Raw genomic sequence first — 11426 nt, 5'->3', positions numbered from 1 at the left:
GGCATAACGTAATTTCGGTGAGACCGATTACACAAACTCGGTGAGACCGATTTTGGTAATAAGCTAACCAGAGAGTTGGTCAGGTAAACTCGGTGGGACTGGTTCGCTCATTTCGGTGAGACCGCAATGTTAAGAAAGGGAAACAACGAGTTTACATTGCAATCTCGGTGGGACCGATCGCTCATCTCGGTTGTACCAAAACGTTACAAAGAGAAACAGAGAGATTACAATCCCATCTCGGTGAGACCGAGATCCCTATCGGTGAGACCGATTTGCCTAGGGTTTGTGCCAGTGACTATGATATCTGAACTCGGTGGCGCCGGATAGAAAGAATCGGTGGGGCCGAGTTTGACTTTTGGTTTAGGTCATATGTGGATGTGGGAAAGTAGTTGAGGGTTTTGGAGCATATCACTAAGCACTATGAAGCAAGAACCTCATTAAGCAACACCTCATCCCTCCTTGATAGTATTGGCTTTTCCTATAGACTCAATGTGATCTTGGATCACTAAAATATAAAATGTAGAGTCTTGAGCTTTGAGCTTGAGCCAATCCTTTTATCCTTAGCATTTTGAGGGGTCCACTTTTCTCATCCATGCCATGCCATTCATTGAGCTTTTCCTGAAATATTTATCTTGAAATAATGTTAGCTCAATAAGCTATATGTTGTTAGGAATTATCAAAACCACCTAGGGATAGTTGCACTTTCAGCCGTCACTGGCCAGGCAATGCCAGCGTGGCCTCGGGCGGCAGTAGGAGGGGGAGAGAGGAGCGGAGGCCTAGGGCCGACGGCGGTAGATCGTCCCCGTGTCGCTAGGGGCTAGCGACGCGCGGGTACGGATGCGGGGATAGGGACATGGTAGATCTAAATTCCTCCTCAAGTTCTATCGACCACCGATACAACTCTACACACACTTAACATTTGCTTTACCTAGACTAAGAAATAAAATTACTTTGCGAGAATAAAACTTAAAGTACTTTGCCGGAATGAAAAGATAACTTTGTAAGATAATAAAGAACGTGAAAATAAAGATTAGTTGCTGACTTGTTAAAGGAAAACAAAGGAAATGATTGTCACTAGGCAATTGATTATGAAACGATAGTGATACTCATCATACTTATAAGGGAGAGATCTAAGCTAACATACTGTCCGTACTTGGACCATATGTTCCTATGATTAGAACTCTAACAAGCATCCACGACTATAAAAAATTCATTAAGGTAAAATCCAATCATAGAACTAAGTTAAAAAATATGGAATTGGTTTAGATTATTCCAATTTATTGTAGTTATGTTGGTTTTAATTTTTTTGCAACATCAGTTGGAGTTACCAAAAAACGCTATACGAAACCAAAGAAGGAGAGAAACGAGAGGAGAAACCCCTGAAAAAAAAAGGAGGCGGTGACGAAACCAACTCCCCTTTAATAGTAGAGATTTTTCATGATATACGTCTTACATTATAAAACCGAGGGAGTAGTCAGGTGCGGTGGTTTAGGCTATTTAGGCTATGTAAAGACGCGCCACATGGTCAGCTTTCATACTCCCTCCGTCTAGGTGAGTAAGTCATCTTAGGTTGTGCACCATGACCAAGGAGGAGGGGAAAACGAGAGAACTTAATGTTCATTTGCTAATTAATAGCATTGCATGCAATGAACTAACCACTGCATGTCGTGTTTGGTAGTCTCAAGTCATTAAAAGCATGCACACCCCACGTCTCTTATTGGTTGATATGTCAAGAAACAAGAAACGAGGTAGAATTTAATGCACCGCGCCTAAGTGTTTTGGGATTATTTGGTTTTCGTAAGATGACTTATACATCTAGATGGAGGAAGTATGTTTTCTTTTGTGCCGTAGCATGTGAAGCTATCTCGTTCAAAGTTGCGTCATGTGGCGAAGCTGCGTTGATCTCTTCATGTCTGACACTTTCAACCGTTTAGTATATTCATTCACTCACAGCGCACCATCGCATGGCATCTCTCAGTACCGGAAGACTCTTCCTGTGTGTGTGCTGCCGAATAGAAAACATCAGCAACATCGAGACAGAATTGATGATGATCGAGCTTAAAAAAGATAATAAAGTTGGAGCGGAGCATATATTGTACTCCCTCTGTAAAAAAAAAATAAAAGCATTTAGATCACTATTTTGAGAGAGTAACGAAAAAAAAATGAAAAGGGGAAGAGAAGAAATGGCTTCGTAGCTTGCAACCTTGGCTGGGGAAACATTCGTCACAAAAAATAAAAATCCCTCTCAAAAGCACGACAACTAAAATCCCACTCAAAAGCACAACAACTAAAAGAGTTTTTTGACATTACACTCGAACGAGGCTGTGTTTTCTACTTTCTCCATCTCAAAATATAAGAACGTTTTTGACACTAACACAAAGGGAGTATATGTTTTCTTTTAAGTTTAAGTAGGGTTGTGTCCTACTTAGGAAGACAGACGGCGATGACTCCTTGGAGATGAAGTAAAGTGCTCCCCGCCCAGCCCCTGTCCCGACGGTGCTTATAGTGTCTCGGAGGGCGTGTAGTTGTCTTCGACGGATATCACATGATTTGGTTGATGTTTGATTCAGTGTATCCGTTTAGATCCGGTCTTCGTTCGCCTATAGGTTGGATCATTTCGATCTACGACTTTCTTCATCGTTGGCGGCGGCTATTCTGATGCGCCGATTTTTTGCGGTCTTAGCACGACAACTTTTCAACTTTTACTACAACAAAGATTTATCTGGCTCTGGTGAGCGAGGGACGATGATAGTGGCGTGCCTTCGGCTGCCTTCGATGCTCGTAGATGGTCTACGAACCTGGATGTAATCTTTGTTGTTTTTGGTGTTCTTTATATTGTCTTGACAGTTGACGTGTTGACGAATATATTGAATTTTTTTTAAGGACAATTTCCTGCAATACTTTTAAAGAGTTTTGGAAAACATCCATAAGTAATCTCGTATATATCCTCCAAAGTTTTTGTAAAGTCCATTTTTTAACCGAAAGGAGCTGGAAGCCCGTGCAAAACCGGGAATTTCTGCTGGAAGGAACCACCGGCCCGCGGGCCCCACCAGGCTGAGGTGCCAGCGACCGCGCGCCGGTGAACCAACTTCCGTCCTAGTATAACCCGCCTCACCGTCGTCACGCCTCGTGCTCCTGCTCTGCTCCGCTCCGCTCCGACGACGACGGCGCCACCACGCCAACCAACGCCCTCCCTTCCCGCACAATCAAAATCCCCGACCCCGACGCGCCACCCCACCACTCTCCCCCCCTCCTCGCCCGCCCTTCCTCTCGCCTCGCGCCCGATCCGGATGGCGCCCGCCGCCGCCGCGGGGACCGCGCGCGGCCGGCGCTTCACCGCCGCGGTCTTCGCCGTCGCCGTGGCGCTCGCGCTCGCGCCCGCCGCGGGGAGGCCCGACAAGGAGACGCGGGAGAAGTTCTACGGGAGCCTCGTCGCCAACGGCACCCACAACGCCACCGCCGGGGACAACAGCATCGCCGACATGTTCGGCCGCGTGCTCGACAAGGAGTTCTCCGACAGCGACGCCTCCGAGGGTACGTGCGATCCCCTGCCCCCCCTAGCCCCGCTCGGCCGCTCCTCTAGATCTGCTCTGGCCCAGGGGATTTTTTTTTTCCTGCCGAATATCATCCTGCGGGGGTGAGAGTAGATGTTTGAGTCGGATGTTGATGTCCCTCACTGCCAATTTCTCACGGGCCATGCAAATTCGGGGTTTAACACTGCACTTTTTTGGTTTGTTATTGTGGTGATGAATTGCTTTGCTCCTCATTTTGCAGTTCCAGACAAGAATAGCTTCAACAACAGCATCTCAGATCATCAAGTAGGTGTGACTACCCTCTTACGTGTGTATTGTGTTTCCTGTTACGAAACTCTCTTTCGGTCTTTCCCCCAAGAGTGGTGGAGGCTTGCCTAAAAGGCATTACCTGTACTTTTCATAGTGCGCCAAAACGACATGACATAGCAATATTGGTTGTTTGGTAGTGAGGTATTTCCCGTTGGAAATGAAACAGAAAAAACCCTCCAGGCGCATTTATGTGTGCATGTCCCTTCTAAGTACTTTAGCAGTTTCTATATGGGTGTAAAACAAATGATGCTAAGCCATATTTGATGGCATGCAATTGATATGCTTTGTAAATTTGGGGTTCTACTTAAGCAACTCTGTTGGAACTGTACCCAGTCTCCCATAATGTTAGTGTGGCGTATCTCCAGTGCTTGTTTATCCCATGATGTATAGTCGGGTGCATCTCCCCGCATGTTTTCTGTCTAGTTAACTATAGCGCCTTATCTATTTGCTCTCAATAGTTCCTTTGACATTTTTTTTGGGGGAAAAATCTGCTCATGATGCACCTCTGAAATAAGAACTTGTAATTCCATACATATTTATTTATTTTTCTGAATAATTTGTTTTATTTCAAAGTAGTTCGCTATATGATACTAAAATTTATCTTCTATGTTTGTTCAGGCTGTTCTGGAGACCGTAGCTGTCATCACACACGACAAGAAAAATGATACACAGCAGGCAAAGTATGGCTAGAATATGAACAGGATCAGCTGTTAGAATCGTTCAATCTGTAGCATTCTACTATGATTGACATAACTTAAACAGTGGTTCTTGTGCAGTTCCTCAAGACCTTTCCAAATAGGTGACATGTTTGGTTCTCAGAATGAAAATTCTGATGACACGGAAACCGTGATAGACAAAGAGGTGTGTAAATCCACTTATTAACAAGGATGCTTATTTGTTTGCCATCGAATTAGTTCTGTGATTAGTTTGGTGTCGCTGACTATAACTTTGTGCAGGATAATGTTTTTGTGATGTCAAATCGTAAAACAAAGTATCCAACACTTCAGTTAGATTTAAGGTCAGTTTTCTTTCATACCTTGAGCCTGTACATGGAATCTGTAATCTGCAGATTGCACATAAACCATAACAATAATCTTTGGTTTTGCAGATTGATTAAAGATCTGGTAGTTATAATTGTTTCAGCTACTGCCGGTGGTATCATATTCTCTTGTTTGGGGCAGCCGGTGAGTAGACCTGTCATACTTTAGTGCTAACATTGCATTACCTCAGTAGGCATGATTTATGTTGTTATTTTCCAGGTTATCGTTGGCTATCTACTTGCTGGTTCTCTTATTGGACCCGGAGGCTTGAACTTGATTAATGAAATGGTGCAGGTAAAAAAATATTATCATTAACAACTGCTCTCCTATCGTTATCTTTATTTTAAGTCTCTTGGAATTCTGGTCTATTTTTTTTAATCTGTACTTTGACGCAATGTAGTTTCTTAAACATGCTCACCGAAAAAGTTAGCATGGACACCGGGAATGTGCACTCGATAGTTAAGATTCATTATTTGGTTGGTCAAAATAAAGAATTGTCCAAATTTATTTTTCTATCCTTTTATCTCATGCTTGAAAATGTTGTAAGGATATATGTTTGGATGGTGACCAAAAACAACCATACCAATTATTTGGTCATGATTAAAATTCTAGCTCTTGCTTGGATGGTTTCCAATATTTTGGCATGCCAAGCCACACTATACAATTTTAGTTCATTTTTCTTGCCAACATTGGTGAGAACATGGGCAGCCAAAATCTTAGCCCAAACATTGGTTAGCCAAATTTCTCGTGGGGTTGTCTTTGACTCAACCAGAAGGTCCAGAACATACCCTAAGTGAACCTCAGGAAGATAATATTGTGAAGGGAGCATTAACCAATGTAGCAATTACATTAGAATAGTAATGACGTTTAACCTCCTAAGTATGCTGTTGAATTTGACGTATCGCATCTCTCATTAATTGTGTTCAACTGCAGGTGGAGACCTTTGCACAGTTTGGTGTGGTGTTTCTTCTTTTTGCTCTTGGCCTTGAATTTTCATTGCCAAAGGTACTTGAGAATGTCATGGCTAATTACTTTGTTCTAATGTTACCCTTTCTTCAAATATAATATTCATATAAACATGTGGTGTCTGACCATGTTGTTCATTTCCATCAGTTGAGAGTGGTTGGGCCTGTTGCTGTGCTTGGTGGTGTACTTCAGATTGCTTTGTTCATGTTCTTGTGTGGCCTAACTGCTGCGGTATTGTATTAGCTTTCTTTATTCAATATACTGTCCTATGAGAGAAAAGACACTTAACTAAATCTGAGGTTATGCCATTTTTCCAGTTGTGCGGTGCTAAATTATCCGAGGGAGTATTTGTTGGCACTTTCTTGTCAATGTCATCTACTGCAGTGGTAATTATGTTCGCTCAAGATGGCTATCATCCAAAATTTATGACTTCCACAATTTAAATTTCGTTGGTCACCTTGAGTCAGGGGAAATGTGGTTGAGTTGTTGGGCTTGGTTTAATTATATGAATGACTGTTTACAGATAGCGAATTCTCACTCTGTTAACTTTAAATAATATGTATCTTCTAATTGCTACAAGCCTACAACCATGGCAGGTTTCCAAGTTCTTAGTGGAAAAGGGTAGCACAAATGCGCTTCATGGTCAAGTTACAATTGGCACCCTTATCCTTCAGGTTTGTACTTCACCCACTTCTTTCATCTATTTACTCTTTTATTGTTTATTATTGGTTAAAAAATATTACTCCTGTTACAAGCGCCAAGTACGACAAGAATTATGGAAAGGTGGGAGTACAAACTTAAAATCTTGCTTTGCAATTTTGATGAAGAAATAACATAATCACTAGAGATTTTAGTTCAGTTGCATGGATAGGAGTTCCTGATGCACCATCTATTGCAAATTTTCAACTCTGACCAATTTAACCAACCTTCACTGCTAGTAACTCTTCTTATTTGCAGACTGGTCTGTGCTATCATGCCTTAAGTGAGTTTATGTTTGTTAACTTGGTATTCACTCTGTAACAATGGTCTTCAATATAATGTTCACACCCCTGTTACAAGCGCCAAGTTTCTAAATTGTTAGTCATTTCAATATTTCAATTAGAAAGGAGAGGAGATAGATACTGACTATTGAAACTGGTGCTATTGGACCTTTCTCATAAACAGACATTTATGTCATCCTCATTTGAACCAATCATTGATAATCAACAAATACGTTGCATTTGGTCTTTAGTAGTGGTTTATGAAATTCAAGCGTCAATTGCTTGGAAGCCAGTTTGATGAAAGCAGGCTTTATGTGCTAGTGTTTCATAACTGTGCTCAGTTGAGATTCAGATTGCATGTTCCTCTTACTCCAGGATTGTGCAGTTGGCCTGCTGTTTGCTCTCATTCCAGTTCTGGGTGGTTCAAGTGGCATATTTGGAGGAATGATGTCAATGGGGAGACTGTAAGATTATTATCAGAATAACTAGTTTGCAGAAATCCAAAATATGTTATCGTAGTGTTATATCAGGGCCTTGAGTAATGCAGAATGTTTTTGTGTGCAGGTTGCTTGTACTGTCCATATTTATAACTGTTGCATATATGATGACTTGGTCATTCATCCCTCGATTCTTAAAACTGATGATCCAGTTATCATCACAGGTTAGTTGAACTGGGTTGTTTCTCCTCTGTTCTGACACCGATTTTGATAGTTATGTGCATTGTTTTTTCAAATTGGTGATGGGATTTTTTCTTCATTTAGTGCTAGGAAACATCATCCATCCAACTTGGTTATTGTGCTCTTCATTTTTAGTGAAAATGCTATATTATCACCATAGTAAAATTGGAGCTCCATGCTTTTCCTTTGTTTCTCTTTGGTACTTCTGTGTGACTACTATAGCTGTATCATCTAAAACCTCAGGTCCATGTCCGTGTAGACTTCTGTGGACTATTTAAAAAATGATTCTGTGTTGCTGTCTGTAGCCCACATTACTTAATTTTCTTTTGCTTATTAAACACCATGTATGTTCTTTCACACAGTGATGTCATGATATGATTAAAAAAATACTTTTTTATAGTTTATATTGTTCTTTTAATGTTTAACCTCACTTGCTAATTTGTTTTTTCTTAAATATGCAGACAAATGAACTCTATCAGTTGGCTGCTGTCGCGTTCTGCTTGCTGCTAGCCTGGGTAGGCTATTTGACTTCATTGCTTGTATCACATCCTGCTAGCATGACTCTTATTGATGCAGCATGACGAACGTTATTAGTATCATGAATACTTGCCTGAGCACTAGTATAGTACATGTTTCTCCGAAGCTTATTTTTTTTCTCTCGAGAAACTAGCAGGAGCAGTTGCATTTGTCAAAGCACATCTCTTGCCACTAGGAATGAAAATTCCACCTGGTATACCTGCTATTCTCATGTTTGGTGTCAAGTTGCCAACAGCCTTAGAAGCGTTGGTAGCTTGTATCACATCCTGTTGCTGGCATGATGAGTGACTGTCCTTATAATTGTTCCTGTTGCCCTCTCACTAGTTTTTGTTATCATCAGCATTCCTACTGTTACCTATGACATCAATTCTGTAAAGACTGATGTTATGTCTTTGTATTTGCCAGTGCAGTGATTATCTTGGATTGAGTCTTGAACTGGGCTCATTTCTTGCTGGCGTTATGATATCCACCACAGATTTTGCTCACCATACTTTGGAGCAGGTGCTATTCTGCTTCTGCATCCTGTTCCGTACTTCTGTGTCATGATTTGGCTTTAATGGGTCTTTATTTATTTTTTATTGCCTTACGTTGTCAAGTTAAGAATTTCGATCACTTTGGTTGGACCTACCAGTTTGCTCATACATGATTGCAGTATCTTACAAAGTGTTGTGTTTTAATAATTGAAGGTGGAAGCAATCCGTAACTTATTTGCGGCACTCTTCCTTGCAAGTATTGGCATGCTCATACATTTCAAGTTCTTGTGGAATCACGTGGACATATTACTTGCAGCTGTTATACTGGTTATAATAGTTAAGAGTATAGTCATAACAGCCGTCATAAAATCATTTGGATACAGCATCAGAACAGCTTTCATCGTGAGTACCTCTCCCTTAGTATTTCCCCATGAGTATCTGTGCAATAAATGAATGTGTTCTCACTCTTTTATTTTATTTTCTTCTCTTACCAAGGTTGGTCTATCATTAGCTCAGATTGGAGAGTTTGCTTTTGTGCTTCTGAGTCGTGCTTCACATCATCATCTTATAGGGGTGAATTATTCTCATCTCATTTAAGCATTTATATACTTGCCATGCATCCATGATGCGTAGGTCTTACCAAATTTTGTTTTGTAGGGGAAAATGTATCTGTTATTACTGGGAACAACCGCTCTTAGCTTGGTAAGTTTTCTTTTCTGGGTCATATGATGGGCCTAGGTGTTCCATGCACACTTAGTCACTTTATTTTGTTTCTTTCTGCAGGTAACAACTCCCCTCATTTTCAAATTAATTCCTGTGGTAACGCAACTTGGCATCCTTATGCGGTGGTTCCCCTCAGAAAGCGGTGTGCAGAATGAGGTATGCTTTCTTAGCTCTTTGCTGACGGTACAACTTTGAATAACATTATTCCTCATTATTCCATCATAGTTGCTGGCAGACACTATGCGTCTGTTGATGATGGTTTTCCAGGGTAAACTGTCATTATCTCATATCAAAACATGGTTTTGCTCCAAGATAAATTCTTGACAGAGTAGTCATAATAGGGGTTGGAGTTACGAAGCATGTTCCGCAAGTTCATGATCGAGATGTACTAAATGCAAGTTTCATGTTTTGGTTTAGTATTCTTTTCTACTACATCTGTACCAAATATAAGACGTTTTTGCAGCTCAATATGAACTGCAAAAACGTCTTATATTTTGGTACGGAGGTAGTACATGACTTTGCCCACCTTATAAGATGGTTCATCCTTTCTTTTCTAGTGTCATAGTTGAATCTATAATTGGAAAGTTTCCTATTAGAATCTGATTTGGCTAAATGCCTGTTCTTTCTGTCAGAGATTTTAATCATCAGGTTCTAGTGCCAGATGCTCAGTCAGTCTCATTCTTTCCAGTTCCATATCTGATCATATTTCAGCTGCCTTTACAGGAAAAGGCAACAATGCTTGATGTTTACAACAGAACACTCTGACATTGCCAAGCCAAAGACATTCATTCCACTGACAATGATTTATCTGTGCAAAGACTCTTTGCACATGCCACGGATCGCTGCACAAATATTTTCGTCATTTCCCTCCACGACAGTATAGCGGGGGTGTGATGCAATGACTTGAGGATAACATTTTGAATTGCCGGGGAGTTATCCAATATACCACTCCAATCCAAGAACCAAGTTTGTACATACTGTACATGTTGTCGACCTAGCATATTCTTTACACGGTACGGCCCTGAGGCCTTGGTTTTGTACCATTCTTGCCAACTCAATCTTAGGAGTTAGATAGGGATTTTGTATGCCGAACACAGATGTACCGAACAAGTGACATGTACTATTTTCCCCATAGGGGGGGGTGGGGGGTGGGGGTCGTATGCTATATATCGCAAATTGCCTTTGTGCGTGATATGATCTGGTGTTGTCTTTCAACAACCATTTTCTCACAGCGTTATATGGATATTGTTACTCCCGTCATTATGTGTGGCGAAGTAGTGAAGATTGTTTGCTGGGGTACATATTGTTTTTCTCCCGACACTGTCCATCTTGTATCTGGATGTTTGTTTATGCTAGCTCATTCATCCTAAGTTGGCGGAATTTTGCTGTCACTTAGAGCATCTCTAGCCCTCCCATCCTTTAATCCCCCAAACTTCACCCCATCCTCTAGCCCTTTCCCTAAAACTTAATCCCCCTAAAAGTTCCCTTTGCCAATTCTTCCAAAAGTTCGCACAATGTCAAGCAAGTGCACCACATTTCAACATGCACTTGAACAATTCAAATGCACCACATCATAATTCAACTATGGACATAAATACACTTCCTCATCCAATCCAACAAACAACTACAGCATAATCATGTTTGAGCCAAAAGGCATCAAATTCAACAAGTTCGTTCCAAAAAACCACCAAGCACGTGGTGGATCAACAACCAACATCAATCACAAGTGAACCACACACATGCCATCACTGTGAGCATCGCCACCACCATCATTGCCGACACCACCACCAAACGACTTAGCCAAGATCTACACGAATCACCCTCTCGTCCATATTGCTTGGGTTCATGAACATGATAGCACACTCCTCGACTGATCTCTTGTTCTTGTGTTCCTGGGCCTCCAATGCAAGGCAGTGCTCCTGAATGTGCCTCTTGTTTGCTCTTTCCTCGGCCTCCATTGCAAACCTTTGCTACTCAATTGGAAGTCTTCTTTCTTCCGCTTGCACCTTCCTCTCCTCGATCACCACTTTTGCCTTCCTCCTCTCCTCCTCCATCATCTTGATCTCGTACAACCAAGTCAACTTATCCTCCTTCCTTTCGGCCACCAACGCCCTCTTCATCCCCACCAACGCCCTCTTCATCCTTTTCCTTGAAACTTGGATAGTTCACAAAGTGCAGCTTTCCTGAA

At 41.4% G+C, this 11426-nt stretch overlaps 1 protein-coding gene across 2 annotated transcripts; it reads left to right on the top strand.

The window, feature by feature from the left end:
• The first annotated feature begins 3275 nt into the window (after positions 1-3275).
• On the top strand, positions 3276-10498 carry LOC119291832 (K(+) efflux antiporter 5-like). Of its 2 annotated transcripts, none has more exons than XM_037570635.1 (20): positions 3276-3534; positions 3775-3818; positions 4461-4522; positions 4619-4703; positions 4799-4860; positions 4951-5026; positions 5102-5176; positions 5816-5887; positions 5996-6079; positions 6166-6234; positions 6445-6522; positions 7204-7292; positions 7393-7489; positions 7967-8020; positions 8448-8543; positions 8729-8917; positions 9011-9088; positions 9173-9217; positions 9299-9394; positions 9962-10498. In XM_037570635.1, the coding sequence occupies exons 1-20, from the start codon at positions 3291-3293 to the stop codon at positions 10001-10003; spliced, it is 1737 nt and encodes a 578-aa protein (XP_037426532.1). In that variant the 5' UTR covers positions 3276-3290; the 3' UTR covers positions 10004-10498. The 2 variants fall into 2 exon arrangements, with proteins under 2 accessions (XP_037426532.1, XP_037426531.1); XM_037570634.1 differs by having other exon boundaries at positions 9950-10498.
• The last annotated feature ends 928 nt before the right edge of the window (positions 10499-11426 follow it).

Source organism: Triticum dicoccoides, chromosome 4B (assembly GCF_002162155.2).
Source record: "Triticum dicoccoides isolate Atlit2015 ecotype Zavitan chromosome 4B, WEW_v2.0, whole genome shotgun sequence".
NCBI lineage: Eukaryota > Viridiplantae > Streptophyta > Magnoliopsida > Poales > Poaceae > Triticum > Triticum dicoccoides.
The sequence above is the reverse complement of the archived record's forward strand: the minus strand, read 5'-3'. Positions and strand labels throughout refer to the sequence as shown.

Excerpts from the sequence above, each read along its gene's own strand:
- LOC119291832 (XM_037570634.1), top strand. The coding sequence starts at position 3,291 with ATGGCGCCCGCCGCCGCCGCGGGGACCGCGCGCGGCCGGCGCTTCACC. Across the intron at positions 4,861-4,950 it reads ACACTTCAGTTAGATTTAAG|ATTGATTAAAGATCTGGTAG; the intron begins GTCAGTTTTCTT and ends TTGGTTTTGCAG. Across the intron at positions 9,218-9,298 it reads GAACAACCGCTCTTAGCTTG|GTAACAACTCCCCTCATTTT; the intron begins GTAAGTTTTCTT and ends TTCTTTCTGCAG.